This window comes from Mesocricetus auratus, unplaced genomic scaffold (assembly GCF_017639785.1).
Source record: "Mesocricetus auratus isolate SY011 unplaced genomic scaffold, BCM_Maur_2.0 Super-Scaffold_100676, whole genome shotgun sequence".
Classification (NCBI taxonomy): Eukaryota; Metazoa; Chordata; class Mammalia; order Rodentia; family Cricetidae; genus Mesocricetus; species Mesocricetus auratus.
In genome coordinates, this window is record NW_024429266.1 from 7,507,501 (window position 1) to 7,525,632 (window position 18,132).

At 41.3% G+C, this 18,132-nt stretch overlaps 1 protein-coding gene across 1 annotated transcript in view; it reads left to right on the forward strand.

The window, feature by feature from the left end:
- Spata17 (spermatogenesis associated 17) overlaps positions 1 to 18,132 on the forward strand; it is a 164,661-nt gene that overhangs the window by 73,736 nt on the left and 72,793 nt on the right. Inside the window, 1 exon segment of the mRNA XM_005082443.4 lies at positions 7,927 to 8,050. Within this exon segment, the coding sequence (XP_005082500.3) occupies positions 7,927 to 8,050 (124 nt within the window).

Consider the following 18,132-nt stretch of genomic DNA (forward strand, 5'->3'; position numbering starts at 1 on the left):
TCAGATAAAAACAAAAATTACCACATTAGAGAGTAGGTCAAGACAAACCAACAGAAGGAAGAGAGCTCAAGAAAAAGTACAAGAATCAGAGACCCACTCATTCTCTCACTCAGGAGTCCATACACCCCCGACTAGAGCCATGATATACACAGAGTCTCGGTACAGGCCCTGTGTTCATGCTGCCTCAGTCATTGTGAGTTCATCTGAGGTCTGATTTAGAAGGCCTTGTCTTCTTGAGATTACCCCTTAAAGTAGCTTAGACGTTTTCTGAGAGAAGCACATCTTACACCAAAACAAAGGCTTTGCAGGAATTGCTAAAGTGTGTGTGTGTGTGTGTGTGTGTGTGTGTGTGTGTGTGTGTGTGTGGGGGCATATGTGAACATGCATGTGAAGGCTAGATAACTTTGAGGATCATTCTTACTGTTTGAGACAGGACCTCTAATTGAACTTGAACTCACCAGGTGGGCTAGAGTAGCTGGCAAGTGACATGTAGGTGTCTGTTGGTCTCTTGTCTCCTCCGGTGTTAGAAGCATGTGCCATCAGTCCTGATTTTTTTTTAACCTGGATTCTAGGGATCAAACTCCGTTCCTTTGCAATGTAGTTACTTTACTAACTAAGCCTTCTGCCCATCAATGACAGCTACCCTTTTGTCTTAAATGAGAAGACCTTTCTAAATATTTCTGAAATTTAAAGTCTCTAGATAAGGGATCCAGAGGTTTTATAGCCTTCAGAATGTGTTTAAATGTTACATATTCAGACCAAGAATATGATTGGCTTTATTGTGGCTTTTTCATCTAATATCTTTCATCTGTTTAATTTGTTTATTGAGACAAACAAGGTCTTGTGTAGCTCTTGCTGGCCTTGAACTAATATATAAATAAGGATGACCTTGAACTCCTGATCTTCCTGCCTCCACTTCCTAAGTACTGAGATTTCAGGTGTATGCTACTGTGCCTGGTTCTCTTTTTCCTTTTATTATCTATTAATTTGCTTAAATATGGACATACTGAGAGCAGACAGTCATTAAAAACAAAATGTAAGAATGCCTGTTAGTATCACCCTTATCCTTGTTCAGTTCTTGTTTAGGCAGACATGTTGATTACACTCCAGATATTTCTAGAACATGCAATATCACAGAAAACTTCCTGTTCCTCTCCCATGATGGTCCTGAGCCTTAGGTGCAAGAAGCTATAGATGAATCAGTTGGGAATAGACACCACATGGCCACTTGTTCTCTGCATTTTGATCAGTTGTGGTTATCTGTAATGGTCTCCATCTCTTCCAAAGAGATGTTCCTTTGATGAGAAACAAAGACTGCACTTATCTGTGGGTATAAGGACAAGTATTTAGAATGGAGTTAGCAATTATGCTGGTGTGGTAGCGGAAATCTCACAGGGCTTCAACCCTAGCCAAAAATTATAGGCAACTAAGGACTGCTGAGAACGGGAGGCAGCCTTCCCCAGGGAAGTGGTGTAAGCATCGAGGCTCTAATGGAAAGGTATCCTGGCAGTCAGGAGCCAAGGAGTACCAAAGATAGCAACTTAAGCTCTGCTCCAGGGGGATGTTCCCAAAGCACTTTGTGCGTATTTGAGAGCTCTATGCAGTATTGTCACTGGCTTCCTCTGCTGGTTTCAGCAATTGTGATTTTTTTTAAATGATCTCTTATCACCCCTTATTTCTCCGTCAAGTTATCATTTTCGATAATCTTTTGTGACGTATATCCTGTCATGTGGCACCTCAGTGCTTTGCTCCCGTGGTGATACGCATGTTAAGATCACTGCTGGAACGCCACTGAGTTTCTTTATGACATCATCCTAGTGAACAGAACCGAGCCTTCCCAATCATCTCCCAAAGCCTAGTCTGAATTCTGGCAGGGCCCTCCCAGATAGGCCAGTCTGGATGGAACTTAGAATGTGTGTTTCTAGCAGCTCCCACATTCACCATGCAGGGAGAGAGTCCTGGTTCCACTATAGGGTACAACAGAGCCCTCTAGGTACAGCTTAGAGGGTGGTGTGCTATTTAATAAGTAGTAGTTTTAAGATCTGCTACAGCAATGACTTTAGGAGGGGTCTACAGTGTGACTGTGGGAGGGGTCTACAGCAGTGGGTGTGGAAGGATTGTATAGTGTGACTGTGGGAGGGTGATGCGGGATGTCCTTCTGTAAGCCGTGAGTATGTGATTCTCTTACTGGTTGATGACGGACCACGGGAAAGGTCTACAGCAGTGCCTGTGGGAGGGGTCTAGTGACTGTGGGAGGGGTCTACAGCAGTGACTGTGGGAGGGGTCAACAGCAGTGGCTGTGGGAGGGGTCTACAGCAGTGGCTGTGGGAGGGGTCAACAGCAGTGACTGTGGGAGGTATCTAGTGACTGTGGGAGGGGTCTAGTGACTGTGGGAGGGGTCTACAGCAGTGACTGTGGGAGGGGTCTAGTGACTGTGGGAGGGGTCTACAGCAGTGACTGTGGGAGGGGTCTAGTGACTGTGGGAGAGGTCTAGTGACTGTGGGAGGGGTCTAGTGACTGTGGGAGGGGTCTACAGTGACTGTGGGAGGGGTCAACAGCAGTGGCTGTGGGAAGTGGTCTACAATGACTGTGAGAGGGGTCTACAGCAGTGGCTGTGGGAGGGGTCTACAGTAGTGCTTGTAGGATTCCCAACAGTAGAAACTAAAGCAGAGGCTTTGAGAAGGGCACGAACTCCAGTTTTGAGTTTTGACTTATTTGTGCCCTTTGTAACAGAATGCCAGAGAGTGGATTATTAAATTCACCCGCTTTTTTGTTTTTCCCTCACTGTTCTGTAGAGTAGGAAGTCTAACATCAAGGCACCAGAAGATCCAGTACCTGGTGTGAACACTCTTGTTGGCAGATGATCGTTATCTCTTTCAATCCCCATGTGCTAGGGAACGCGACAGCATCATAGCCTACTTCTCATAATAATACAAATACCCTGCAATGACGGCCAACCTCAGGGATTTGCTGTGAAACCTCTCCAATTCCGTGCTGGAAAGAAGCATTTAGTAGCGCTTTATTTTGTTTGCCTTTGGCTTTCTCAGGACTATCACACCTAACTCCCGACCTTCCCCTCAAGTTCCCCACAGACTTCCTAATTAGACATACGCATTTAGTCCAGGTCAGTTCCCGAGCACTTAGTAGGACTGTTTCAAGTGTATGTATGCACACATGCAGCTGTAGTGTGCTGTGCAATGTGTTACACCTATAAGTGAAGAATCAAACCTTGTGGTGGTGGAAATAGCTGAACATTGTTAATGAAGCCTTCCTGAAAGAACGGGGAAGGATACTTGAGGGACAGTGAGATTGGCTCTGAACCAAGAAAGAACTTTTTACCAAGCCTGATAACTGAGTCTGATCCTCAGGACCCATGAGATCTTTAATATGGATTGCTCGTGGAAACAATTTTGAGCAGAGTGTTGTTTCTCAAAAGACAGTTTGTGGGAAATATTTTCCTAGTTTTGGCATAGATTTTGGGCAAAAATCAAGAAACAAGTTAACAAGTCATTGTAGAGAGAGAAACAATGTGTTTGAACTGCAGAAAGGAAGTAATATCAGCTTATGCAGGTTCAAGATTCAGGGGCTAGTGAACTCACCTGTCTGTGGCTTCCCTGGAGTTTCTGGCATCATTCACTAAATACTTACATGGAGACAATAAATCTTTTAAAAGCTTGTGCTCGTCACAATATTCCTACTATCCAGGACTACCTTACAAAGTAGATTCACTTCTTCATTCAAATAGACAGGAACAACATAGATGGGGGTCTTTGTTTTTATGGAGTTTGAAGTCTAGTGGAAGTCTCATATATCAAGTAAGCATGTGCATAAATATATGATTGTAATACTGTTCTTAGTGTATGAAGGAGAAGCACAGTGGGAGAATTCACACTGTATAGGATGCTGCACGTAGAGCATGCATGGATTGTGTGTGAAGGTCCTCGTGGTGTGCTAGGATGGAACCACATGAGACCATGGTGATGCCTGGGGGAGCACTGTCGGTGTGCTCGGATGGAACCACATGAGACCATGGTGATGCCTGGGGGAGCACTGTCGGTGTGCTCGGATGGAACCACATGAGACCATGGTGATGCCTGGGGGAGCACTGTCGGTGTGCTAGGATGGAACCAGATGAGACCATGGTGATGCCTGGGGGAGCACTGTTGAGTAGGATGGGCAGAAGCCAGGGCTTAGCCTCGAAGTCCTTGTAACAGTTTATTCTCTTTTCAGTTCCATCATCTTTTTAAAGTTAGAAGCATGCATCCTGCCATTTCCACCTTATCTAAAGTAGCAAGTGGAAAGCATAGCCGAAGGAAGAGAGACCCGTAGCTGTGCATCAAAATCATGCTCCCTGTTTGTGTAGCCACCTACTTCTACTGCTGTGAACTGATGACGAAAGAGTAGTCAACTTAAACTATCTCCAAACTTGTCTTCATCCTCGTGTATGCTTTGAAAAATAGTGTCGGTACTATGATAGTCAGGAACTTTCTCAGGAAAATCCTATCAGCATCCAAATAAAAGATTAAATTAAGCAAAATACATATGAATTTAACATCATGATTAAAGGCATAGATTTGGAGTCAGACCTGGATTCCAATTCCACTTTCTAATTGTGAGTATTTGATGGAGATTTATTATCTATGAATCTCATCTCCTAATCTGTGAAGCCAGACTGATACAGTCTGTCCAATGGGACTTTTTTTTCTAATAAGACATAAAGAGAAATGAATTAGTCTATCTTACTGAGGAATTTTCTAAGAGCGGAACAAAGCCTGAAGTGCTGGGACTTTTTGGATCGTTAGGATCAGTGCAGCAAAGGTGAGAAAAGGAGCGTGTGCGTGAGGAAAGAGACTTGGAAAAGCTCATCTTGTGAATGAGTAAGGAGTAGAAGCCGGCAGAGTGGGGAAGAGAGAGCAGGGCTCAGTGCTCTTCACTGGTGCCAGCGTCTTAGGAAGCTCTGGGGTTTGGATGGCCCGTTACAGTGCTCCACACTGAGGCAAAGGCTCCGAGCCTGTGTTTCCTCCCTTGGCCAACAAATGCAGCTTGCAAGGAGATGTTAGCAAAGCTAGTTTCCCCTGTTCTGTTCAGTTACGAGAAAATGCTTTTGTTAGCAAAGCTAGTTTCCCCTGTTCTGTTCAGTTACGAGAAAATGCTTTTGAGTTATGAAGTTCGGTTTCGAGCAACAATCAGCACCTCGCACTCCTGGCAGCTGCAGGCTAGGGCGCTTTGGTCCAGTGCGGGCATTGTGATGCCGTAAGCAGCCCCTCTGCTCATTGCCTCCACGTATAGCCCCATAGTGATGCAACAGAGCCTAGCGACATGCCGGCCATCTGTAAGCCACACAGCTGTCTTCCAGGTTCAAGGTGAACCCTCTCCTCAAGGCAAAACAGCTCTGCCATGTAATATGAGGAGGACAGAGGAAAGAGAGCTGTATTTACAAGTTTATTTTCTCTCTTCTCCACTGGTGACAGTTTTGCTCATGTCTCATGCCTCTTAGGAAGCCAGGTACTGTGTTCTTCATTGTGACATTGTACATACACAGTATGCACTCATCAGAAGGAATATCACCAAAAGATTTAGACACAGCATGAAAAATCTTCAGCAAATAAAGTGAGTAGCCTTGCACCTAGTTTATAGGCAGTACTGAAGAAAATTAATGCTTGCATAGCAATACTCTGCATAGATTCAGCCTGTCTGGTCCTCACAATAGCCTAATGAGAACGATGGTAATATTAGTGTATTTTCCCTTTCTAGATGAAGGTATTGAAGGTCAGAGGTTAAACAGCGAGCAAACAGCATGGTGCAGGTTGTGTGACCAGGGTCATTGTGGAGCACGTTCCTAACTACTCCACTATATTGCCTCCCAGTGGCTACTTTTATTTTTATCATCACTGTCATTCTAGAAGTTGTAAATAATTATCACTATAGATACCATTGCTAAAAATGTATCAAAAGTGAATCTTAGTATTTACAGTAGTTTTAATCTGGATGTACTATCACAGAATATTCTATGACCATGAAAATGTTGCAGAAAATCCAAGTATATTCTACAGTAGAAAAATAGGACTGTAAGATGAAAGAAGACATGTGTGACTAACTCAGTAGAAAGTATCTTGTCTGTCTCATGTCTGGATGGATGAGGACTGCAGTCTCCTCTGCAGCCAGAAACCCGAAAGTCCAGGTTCTCATCTGTTCTGGCTATTAGATAAATTCTTATCTGTGATTGTTTCTCCATGATGCAAACTAGGATAATAAGTACCTTCACTTGTTCTAAATTATCTCAAAGGCTTATAGGAGGAATCATGGAGGAACTACTTGTTTTTCACTCTAACATCTTTACATGGCAATAAAAGTAAAGATTAAAATGTATAACGCACTTACTTTTTGTGTAACATGATTGCTATTTTTCCTGGTAAAAATTCCCATTTGCTCATGTGTAACTGTCTTGAAATGTGTACCTTAAGGACAAAGAAAGGTCACCAATTCCTCTAACTCCTGGTTCTTTGTCAAAAAGTGGACACAGTTAATGAGGTTTGTTTGGTACAGAACAAATTCACAGACACAGACGGAGATGCTTTCAATGGAAACAAATTTGTTTGGCTTTACCAGGTTACTTAGCGATTAATAATAGCCTTGAGATGCAGTCAGGGAGGTCATTGTCCCAGCTTACCAACACAATCTCAATGTGCAGCTAGCCCAGGCTGGTGGGTGCAGAAGCCCCCCAATTCGCATGTATAAAGGAAAACAGGCTATTTCTGCCTCCTTTTTTCATATTAATAAGCAATTTTCAAGGGAAGGGTGGCAAAATGGGGGCCATGCCACTCCAAGTAATTCATTTATTTTGCAATTTAATCTTACGTTGAAAAAATTGCTCTGCTGCAGTAGCCTAGCATGGTGATTTTTAAACGTCAGAGTGTTTCATAAGTAACCTTGTGTGAAGTATTAGTAGCCTGGAACAGGGAATTGCAACAAAAATCTTAGCACATTCAGGTAGCAAGGAAAATGCTGTATTTTTTTTTACTATCTCTTTCTAGTTTTCCTTGACATATATGAAGCAAAAGCTATGATTATTTCTTTGAAATTTTACATATGAAAGTAGACACCAAGTTATATATATATATTTATTTTTAAATGTAACAACAGTATTAAAATGCTTCTCTGACATGAGTGATAAATTTGTCCAACGAAAACAAAAGATATAGCCTTTCTTCCTTATTTGATAATATCATGTTCTATTTGGAGGCTATTTATCACACAGTATAATGTAAAGCTTATTTTTTCATTTAAATTTCATAGATGTATTCGCAAATGAGGAATTTTTTCATTTTTTGTGGAATTTTTCGTGCCTTAGAAAGATTTTAACTTCTAACCTTCTATTTATATTATTTTTATAATTGAATAAAATGTCAATTCTTTAGATACAGGATAATATATGTAATCTTATTGGTGTTAATTGAACTGTTAACTAAATGTAGAATCAACTAAGCATGTAAACAATCTGTACTTCAAAAAAATAAAGTGATCAGTATGCAAAATAAGTAAGTAGACATTTGTAAATACAAACTAAATTTAAGACATCTTTTCTTGGGATACTTAAGTGTCTCCAGAATAGCCAATTAGCAACAAAGGAAACTGGTGATGTAGAAAGCCACTCACTTTGCATTGAATTTTGACATTCCTTTTGCTATTGTGTTAATTATACCATGAACCCTTCTGGTGTTGAAAACTCCATCATGAAAAAAAGTCACTTAAATGCTGTCTAACAGCAGCAAAGATTTCCACACAATTCACAGGCAAGATAAATTGCACCCTTGATTTTGATGGATGTGGGTGATCATTGCCCCTCAAAAATCTTGATTTTCATCAGTGAAAGAATTAGGGAATCAACAGATGTCATCAGAGTAACTGCTGACAATTTTGATGCAGGGAGGCTCTGGAGGAGTTCGCAGAGATGAGAGACAGAGAAGAGAGGAAGGCGCGCCTGGAACAGGAAGAGAAGCACAGAGGGCAGCAAGCCCGCAAGATGCATTACCTGCTCAGCACAAACCAGGTCAGTCTGCCTCCTGTGCCTGGCAGCTCCCGTGGGCCACTGGGACCCCTAGCCTGACAGAGATAAACTAGCAGGCTGAATAGGACATGGCTTGTTGAAAAGATACCACAAAACCAGGACCCGTTCAGTTCCATGTGTCTGCGTAGGTGGGCGCAGGCACCGTGATTGGTCTGTGACAGTGCACAGTGCTTCGTAGAGGCAGCCACTGAGCGGCAGACAGAAAGGCCCAAGTCAGTGGAGTGATCCTCCACAGAGACAGCACAACATGAAGGGTGTAACCTCGCCTTCAAACTCATTCCAAGCGGCTTGTTGTTGTGCTGTGAGTGGATCAAGAACTAGCAGGCTATTAATTAAGCTGAACCAGGTTTCAGGTTTTCTCTTTCAATTGAGTGGATGCTGAGAAGGAGCCCACTCTTCCTCCTTTTCCAATTTTTGATGGAAGTTGTCAGGTAATGCTTTTCAACAGATTGCCTCAGCAATTACAACTTCATACGGGAGATAAACCTGGAATGGAAAATACTTAGACATTTATTCTTAAGATTTTGTTACAGTTGCTGAGAAAGAGTAATTGCATTTAGAATATTCTTTGCAGAGAAATATGTCTTCAGATGCATGAGTTGGCTGGTGAGATGGCTCAGTAGGTGACAGTCTTTACCTCCAGCCTGATGACCTGGGTGCAAGCCCCAGGACCCTAATAGTGAAAGAAGAGAGCTGGCTGCTTTCTTCTGTTTGCCCTAGTTATCAAGGAACTAATAAGCGATCAATACAGAGTGATCTCTATGTGGATGTGCCCTCCACCTTCTCTTTACACGGTATCATTGATGATAGGACATTGCAGGTGAAATCATCAAATCTCTTCCTTGGAGAAGAGCATTATAAAAATGCCAGAGATTTTATCGGCTCTGGCTATTTGGTATATGCAGTAACGGTGAGCTTGATATGTAACTATAGGTAACGAAGGAGATGAAAGGATAACCTTTGAGCCTGTGGAGAAAAGTACCCCCCCCCCAGCCAGGTTAAACTTCTTGGTGATAAAACAGAAGACTGATACCATCTTATTGTCCAACCCGTTCATTTTTCCATGATATCTGATGCGCTGCCAGCTGATGCACGGAAACCCACGCCTCCCCTTGCACCCCGCTAGACCTCTCCTATGTCATTTTAATCGCCATTTGTCACCACAAATGTTGCAATTACTTGCAAGTGTTTACTAACAGATCCTTGGCCAGAAGGAGCACTGAGCCGCATGTCGGTCTCGTGCCACAAAACTTCTCTAAATGGAGAAAATTGCCATCTTTGGACAGCCTCATTTATGATTGTGCTGATGCGGTATACTGTTTCGTTCCATTTAATAAGGGATTTTAAATACTTCCCCTAAATAAAAAACAAAACCACATACTTCTATGTGAGTGTTGTCACTCACTTGCCTTAATGACTTGGTTATTATGTGGAAATTGATCTCTTGATTTAAAAATATTCTTAGTTGTTTGGGTTAACTCCCCTGGATGGCCTACCACAGAAAACTTCAGTTTCAAAAGATTAGTGTTTTGTCAATGGAAGTGAACGTACTTTTTGTGAGGAGTATACCTGTATACAAACAGTTTTGTTGAACTGTGTAAAAATAACCCCTGTAGAATTTTTAGAAGAGAGCGCAGTTTATTGGAAATTCCAATAATTTAGTAATGATATTATAATATGCATTGTACAATACTAATTTTGACATTAGATTCCCATAGTTCTAATATAGCTTAACCAGTTAGTAGCTATAGGTAGCTAGTTAGTCAGGTAAATAATGTTTTTAAAACACTGAATAATTTATCAAGACAGAATTGTGTTTGTTAATTCATATATAGATGATGTTACTTAATGAATTAATAACTTCAGACTGATTATGCTGATATATTGATATTTACTGACAATTTAAGATTTACACTTAATTTTAAGCCTATTTTAGCATGGGTCTGATGTACAATTTAAAATAGTTTTAGAAGCTATTCATAATTTTTATTGTTATCTCATCTTTATTCAAGCAAATATGTTTGTGCTAATAGGAGTTACATGAGTAAATAACTAATATTGCAATGAGTGAATTAATAGACCCCTCAGGGCTTTATTAATTAAAAAGTTCAAGTCATAGTGAAGCACCTTTTTTATATGTTTATTTCAATCAGAAAGCTGAACATGGTGACTTATTTGCATAAACAATCAATCACCATTTACTAGTAGTAATAAGGTTAATTTGTTTCTGCAGACATAACAGGGTTAGTCAATTATATTTCCTAGAAAATACTATTTGTTATGCACCTGCCACCTGTAAAGCAGGGTTGTGTTTAAGGTCCTTACTAAATGAACATATCAAAAAGTCTTTGTCCCTGTAAAAATTTTTTGAAAGGAAAGCTAATTTTAGTTGATTTGAATAAAATAAAATGCAAGCAATGCCTCCATTTGCAAATTTAATTTATCTTTCTGCAAAGATTGATTATTTAACAAAGTTATTTATTTTGATTCAGTAACCAGTCAAACCAAATCTAACACATACAGGGCATATTTCCTTTGAAGAAAATCTCATTTGCAGATTTGTTTTATTCCAAAGAAACTGACTTTCATTCCATTGCCCTTGTTCTTTGTAATAAATTATGCTGTCTGCTCCACCTACTGGTAGATGTGTGCAAAGGCTTGTTGTGTTCACTAAAGGAAAACACTGCTTCCTGAGGATCAGTAGTCACGGCGATGCGTATAAACCTCAGGGTCCAAATTCAAGAACTAGTGCTTTGAAATGAGCATCACTATATAGGATTACCCACAGTAGTAATTTACTGACAAGTGGAAATCATTAATATGATCGTAGGAAGGGTTGTGTAAACACAAGGACCAAAACTCAGTATAACTGCATATTTTATTTTGTGGGATTTGATAGTTCACACACTTTAAAATGGAAATGTATTAAAGAAATAGTTTGCATGTTTCATCTACATAATGCTTGTTGGTGGTTTGTTTTCCTTATACTGGCAATTTCCATATGGGTACAAAAGAAATTCCTATCAGTTTTGTGATTTATTTTTCATTATTGACAAACTATAATTTGATATACTTGGATATTTGGAAAACTAAAATGTGTGCAGTCAACTTTTTCTTGAGACCATACCAAATAGGATTTATATAAAGAGGGAATATATCTTAATTAAAACTTACACTTGACCCAGTCATAATAAACTGGTAGTCTGTTAAGTAGGGAACATGTTTCCAAGACAAAGTTGTGAAGTGAAATTTTAAATTGGAAATATTTAATTTTTCTGAGTTGTACATTATCTCCACCCTGTCCTCTGGGGAGAGTGCACCAACATGACAGATTCTCAGCTTGTGTACACTAAGAATGTAGTTTATGGCTTGCACCTCCATCTTGAGGTGGGGCCATGGGAAGATGGCAGTCTCGCTGTGTGCACGCGCCCTCGCCTGCTTGTATGGCAGTGTGGGTGCATGTGGGCAGATGTCTCATGAATTTGGGAATACTGTGTTTGGACAGGCTTCTCAGTAGACAGGGCTCTTAGGATGGAGCAATGGAGGCCAAGATCGCCGGTAGGGGCTAAAGCACACTTTGTGCCTGCTGGCCCTTTCTTAGAGGCCACTTTACTCACATGAGGGACAGTTTGGCTCCTTGTGGTTACTTGGTTGCACCCTTTCTCTTTGTTATATTTTCTGCATTTTCTATGATGTTTCATTTCATTGGTCTGTGTGTGCTTCAAGGCAGCTTTGGCATGCCCATCCCCTGAATTCAAAGAAATGGCACTATTCTCTAAAATTATTATTTTCAGTTAAGTCTTTTGCTCTTTATCCCAATATGTTTACCCAATCCGATTAATCTTTCAAAAATACCCTTATTTCATTTCTAATTTGAAGTTTATAAACCTCCAAAGGTACAATGTTATCTGTTTGATAGAATCCTTGTATACCCACAGAATAACACGGCTTTCAGACATTACCAGAGAAATTTCTTTATGCAGCTGATGACAGTTAATGTAGAATTGTGAAAGTGTAGAGAAGAGATGTCTGTGGAGTACTCAGCCATAAATGGGACACCTGTATCACAGCCCTTCCCCAAGGTTCAGGGGAGATTGAAGAGTAGCCAGCTAGAGGACTGTGGGAGCCCCAAGCTAGGGAGGACTGGAGGGAGGCAGTGTCCTCTGGACATGACAGGACCAGGGCACTCATGAGCTCATGGCACTGTGGTGGCCTACACCATACTTGCACAAGGTCAAGCCACTCAGCGCCCTAGTGTGGAGGGGAGAGGGGTGGCAGACCCCACCCCTAACTGGGGAGCTATGGACAACACTGGGCTGCTGGGGAGGGACAATCGGTTTTAAGGGTATGGCCCCTAGTTGGTCAGCCATGGACAACACTGGGCCGCTGGGGAGGGACAATCGGTTTTAAGGGTATGGCCCCTAGTTGGTCAGCCATGGCTCAGCTGGTAGCCCCACAGCCATGAGTGTATGGCTGTGGGGACACCAGACCTTGGCAGCACAGATTGAACCTGATAGGATGATAAAAATAATTCAGAAACAGGACAAGAGGACTCCAAGATCGGGGAAGGGTATTGGGGTGGATCTGGGAGGATTTTTGGGTGAATATGATCAAGATACATTGTATGTGTATATGAAATTTTCAAAGAATTAACAAACATATTTAAAACAATCCTTCCTTTTCAGCGTAAACACTGACAACCCTCCGCTATCTGCCTCCGCCCTGCCTACTCAGTCTTTTCTTCCTTTGCTCCTCAGTCTGGCCATCCCATCACAGCCTGATATTCTATTCAAGAAAAGCTCACCGAAAGGATTGCTTACACACGGATGAAGCTGCTTACCTCTTACAGCTAGTCACATTCTGCACACTGACTCCTGTTCCCATCACAAAGAGGCCAACTTCTAACAATGCCCCCCCCCCACACACTGACCTTGCCCATTCCTTTACGGTTGAAGATGTTTTCCTCCCTCCTATTAAACTATTTTATCAATGAAATACATGAACTGGTCAGCTGTCCTTATTAGTGTAGATTGTCGAAAACTGAAAGATTGTTAACAGTTCATAAGAGGAACAGGGGAGAAATGTCTGCCTAGGAGTCAGAGAACAACCTCAGAATATAAAGATATGGGAGACAGTTGGTGGGAAGGGATCACAGTTTGCTAAAGTGCTGAGGGAACCCATGGAGCGTATCTATCCAGGCAACAAAGTAAGTATTTGTGGCACTAAAATGAAAATGGACCGCACACTCAGGAGAGAACAGTTGGTCATTTTGCGGGGCTCAACACTACTCAAATTCACTATTGATCCCATTACCCTGTGTACCTCTGATATTTGCTTTCTGAATCGTGTGTTCCTAGCTACTGAGTCTACTTTCTTTCATGGCCTGTCATTTTGTTGGCGGAAGATTTCTACAGGAGTTGAAGAGGGCTAGAGCTAAGACAGATTGTGTAATAGCCTTGGGGTGGTTGTGGGAGACAGTATTTCACTGTATACATAACCTAGTGATTTCTGTAGCTCACTGTGTAGCCCACCCTGGTCTTGAAATCACAGAAATTCTCCTGTCTTAGCCTCCCTAAGGACTGCAATTACAGAAATCAGGCACCATGCTGGTAGGGCGTGGGAACTAGTGATTTACTTTTCGTTTTGTGTGAAGAAACACGCACTGAATTTAGCTAAGAGGCAGGGGGTGCTGTGGAATTGATTGGTCAGACTGCCTTTTCAGCCCCTTCTACCAAAGCAAGGTTAATAGTTTAAAGATGCATCTGTTGCTCATGAGTGAAAGCTGACTACCAGCTTACATAAAATGCATGTGCTGGCATTCTCAGGAGAACTCAGGCACTGGAAGATGAGTCAGTGTGCACACACGATTCACTAGGTGAGGTCTACATGCAAGGCACTCCATTCCCACTTCTGAGTATCCAGAGATCCTTCTGGGAAGATAAGTACCCCGTTACCAAATTCTCTTCCTACAAAAGGGCGTAACAGTGCTTACAGAAATGTGCTCAACTAGCCCATGGATACTCACTGAAGAAAACCATCAGAGCCTTTATGTAAAAGGATAACAATGCCATGCATGAAATAGGCAGCCCTGGAAATTCCGTGTGCACAACTCAAGTCAATTTCTCATATTTATCTGCGTCCACATATGTATCTTCACAGTGTTCTGTACCAAGATGCTATCTGAGTATATTTCTCCCTTTGAGTGGTTGGTATTTACTGTTTCAAGAAGGCTGTACAGTAGATAAAGGCATGACCTCTGACCTCAGGGCCTGGATATTCACTCTGCATCCCTCTGAGCAGTCCATACCACAGTGGTATCCTATCATCATCCATCACCTTTGTGGGCCTCACTTTGGAAATACCAAAGGCTGACCTAGTGCAAGAAGTAACTCAGCATTAGCTTTTATGTTTTATGTTTATGTTTATTTTATTTTATTTTGGTTTTTTGAGATAGGGTTTCTCTGTATTGTTTTGGAGTCTGTCCTGGAACTTGCTCTGTAGACCAGGCTGGCCTCGAACTCACAGAGATCCGCTGCCTCCTGAGTGCTGGGAGTAAAGGCATGCACCACCAATGCCTGGCTAGCTTTTATGTTTTACCTCATTCCTAGGATCCCCCGACTAAAGCTGCACTTTTAGGCAATATAATTCTAAATGCAACCTAATGGATAAAGTTTATCTTGGGATGTAGGTAGTAGCCCCTCCTTCCCACCCTTTAGACCTGGTTTCTTTCTTTCTTTTTTCCTTTCTTTATTTCTTTCTTTCCTTCTTCTTCTTCTTCTTCTTCTTCTTCTTCTTCTTCTTCTTCTTCTTCTTCTTCTTCTTCTTCTTCTTCCTCCTCCTCCTCCTCCTCCTCCTCCTCCTCTCTCTCTCTCTCTCTCTCTCTCTCTCTCTCTCTCTCTCTCTCTCTCTCTCTCTCTCTTGATACAGGGTTTCTCTGTATTGTTTTGGAGGCTGTCCTGGAACTTGCTCTGTAGACCAGGCTGGCCTCGAACTCACAGAGATCCACCTGCCTCTGCCTCCTGAGTACTGGGATTAAAGGCGTGCGCCACCAACTCCCAGCTTAGACCTGGTTTCAATGTCCAGTAATGAAAAGGAGAAAAGAGGAGGCAAGGAATAGGGAGGAGGGAGAGGAAGGTACAAGAAGGAAGAGGAAAGGGAAGGAAGGAGGAAGAAGGGATGGAGGAACAAGAAAGAAGGAAGAAATTATTATAATGGTGCACCATTTCAAATTCATGTAAAATATAAAACTCCAAAAGCGTTCAGCCACTCACAGTCCCAAATATAACTACTTTGATTAACTACTTGACCCAGCTCTATAGTATTTGTTCTCTATGTTTTGACAATAATTTTGTTATACTTTCCAAAGTGACAAGAGAATTATTCATTCTCTCCTCTAGTAATATTAATCTAAGTTTCTATTCCTATGGAAAGTTTGCATGATGTATTATATCTATTATATCTTGGACTCTTTCTTTTCTGTCTTCTCTTTTTTTTGAGAAATGATTTCAGGATCTCATTATGCAGCCCTAGCTGTCATGGAACTCAATATTGAACTAGGCTGGTTTCCAAGTCACAGAGTACTGCCTGCCTCTGCCTCCTGAGTGCTGTGATTAAAGGTGTGTGCTACCACACACATTCTAAAGGGGAAATCTCTTTAAAGGAGAGATCTCTAGGTTTTAGATAGAAAATAATAAGAATTAAAATTTGTCCTTACCATCTCTATGGCTATTAGCTTGATTTACCGAGTCTTCTGGCCATGTGGGCTGCAGTACCTGCCTCTCCCATATACGGACACCTTGGGGCCATATTTCAGCACTGCCTGTGGGACACGTTCTCTCCTACATTAGTCTGTACAGGGAGTGGTGTGCTATTACTAGGAGCTACTGCTTTGTGAAGATTCAAGAATATTTGGAACAAAACAAACCCTATGTAATTATCACTAATTAAATACATACCCATTTTGTTTTTATTTTATTTTTAGCTTAATCCCAAACATACTGAACTGTCTACCCTTCATACCTCAGCATATAGAGTCAAAGGTGATAAATGCTTTTACTGTTTTTCTTTTAAATGTATTCACATTTTTCTTTCATTTGCTATTAAAACATGTATACATGTGTATATCAAAAACTCAGAATTGTTAAAATAATACCTTTTACACTTGATCTTACCTAAAGGTCAAGAGGCAGTATATCACATACACACACACACACACACACACACACACACACACACACACACACTTGTATATGTATGCATATACATACAGATCTTTCAGTGCTGGAGACTGAACCCAGGGTTTCTTCCATACTAAGCACATGCTTTAACACAGTGTCCTCAGCATCTGTCGATCTTACATCATTGAAATGACTCAGTAAATTTCTCTGGATTTATGTTTACATAGCTATATTAAAATTAGTAGCCCTATCAACTACTGCATGAACATTAAATTGTTGAGTTTTCCTAATCTATTCAGGCAATTTCACCTCCTTGTTTTACACTTTAATGTAACACTTACCTTCATGTTTGGAGTTACACCTACCTCATTACATTGTAGGTGAACCCATAAAGAGGAACATATAACCTCCCCCCCCCATTTTTGCTGTTTTATGCTCAGGGTCTCCTTGCATGGCTCTGGCTGGCCTTGAGCTTTCATTTATCCTAAAGTGTCTCTATCTCCCGGTACTAATATTCCATGTAGGCACTAACATATTTTACTCTATATCAAACTCTGACTTGCATTTTAGTTTCAAAATAAGTTGTTTATATTATATTCCTAATCACTCAGTATCTCATCTTTGAATTAAAAACATAAAAATAAAATTATTTGAAGTCTGTAATGGCTTTGAACGTGCTATCTGTATTTGCACAACTATATTTCTGTGAGTTCTTTGAAGGGTAACTCTTGTATATAAAGAACAGATGGAAAAGCAGCTAACACCCCTGGAGACTTTAGACAGGTCAAATCATGCCAGGTCACACACCAGGCAGAGTGAACCTGGACTCCATGATCTAGCTGTCTTCAGAACCATTCTCTGTTCATGGATTAGATGGGGCAGAAAAAGGACTTATCTCAAGGGTTTGCTCCTGGACAGTGGAAAACACATTCCTAACGTTCCTGTTTGCTTGAAAGCAAGAGCTAGGCAGTACTAGACTTCTCCTGCATTATGGAAGTTAATTATTAGTTCCTCCATACATGGCAAGGTGGGGATAGGGGGAGAACAAATTTGACATGTGGGGTTCTCTCAACAAGAATGCAAGCCTAGGTTTCTGGGCCCATAGGGACAGGGTTTAGACAATGTCTTTGTCTTCTCAAAACAAGGCGTTTAGAGAGAAGTAAATGTATAATTGCTATCTAATTCTTTGTTACCTCTGCTGTCCAAGAAGCAGCTGTAATTCTTTAACAAGTGAAAGTCATTCAATATTACATGTGGTTGAGGTGAAAAACAAGAAAATGTGTCTTTGGCACCTTACTCTCAAATTAGCCACTAATAGTTCTTTTTATTAGTAATATTCACATTGATGAAACAAGGCGGGCTTGTTATGTTCCAAATGACAAAATTGGACTGTTTATTGGTATACTCGGCACTACCTGTAATCTGATGACAAAAGGAAGGCAGGATTTTCACCAGAGACCTGTAATGGACTCATCGGAGTAGAGACTTGTCTCAGAAGAGAAAGGAAATTGTCAGAACCTAATCACGGACTCCATTCCCTGCTTGAGTTCAGAATCAGTCAGAGCAAGATGGAATTTATCTGCTTTGTGAATTTGGGCACCATGTCAGCACTGACTTTGATTCTGTGTGATTCCGTACCTTTCCTCATAGTAAAGCAAGGAGAACAGCCCATCGCTATGCACTGCAAAGGAAGTAGGGAAAGGGCATTTGTTTCCCGTTGTCAGGCTGGCTTTCAAGAGGAGGGAGGCAGGAGCGCCTTCTGCACAGCACAGCGAGCTGAAAACTCCTCTTCACTGACCCAGTGAAGCTCACAGAGACAGCACCCGGGAAGACAGGACAATAGGGATTGTGTGCCTTCCACTCATTAGAACTACAGGGTTGACAGAA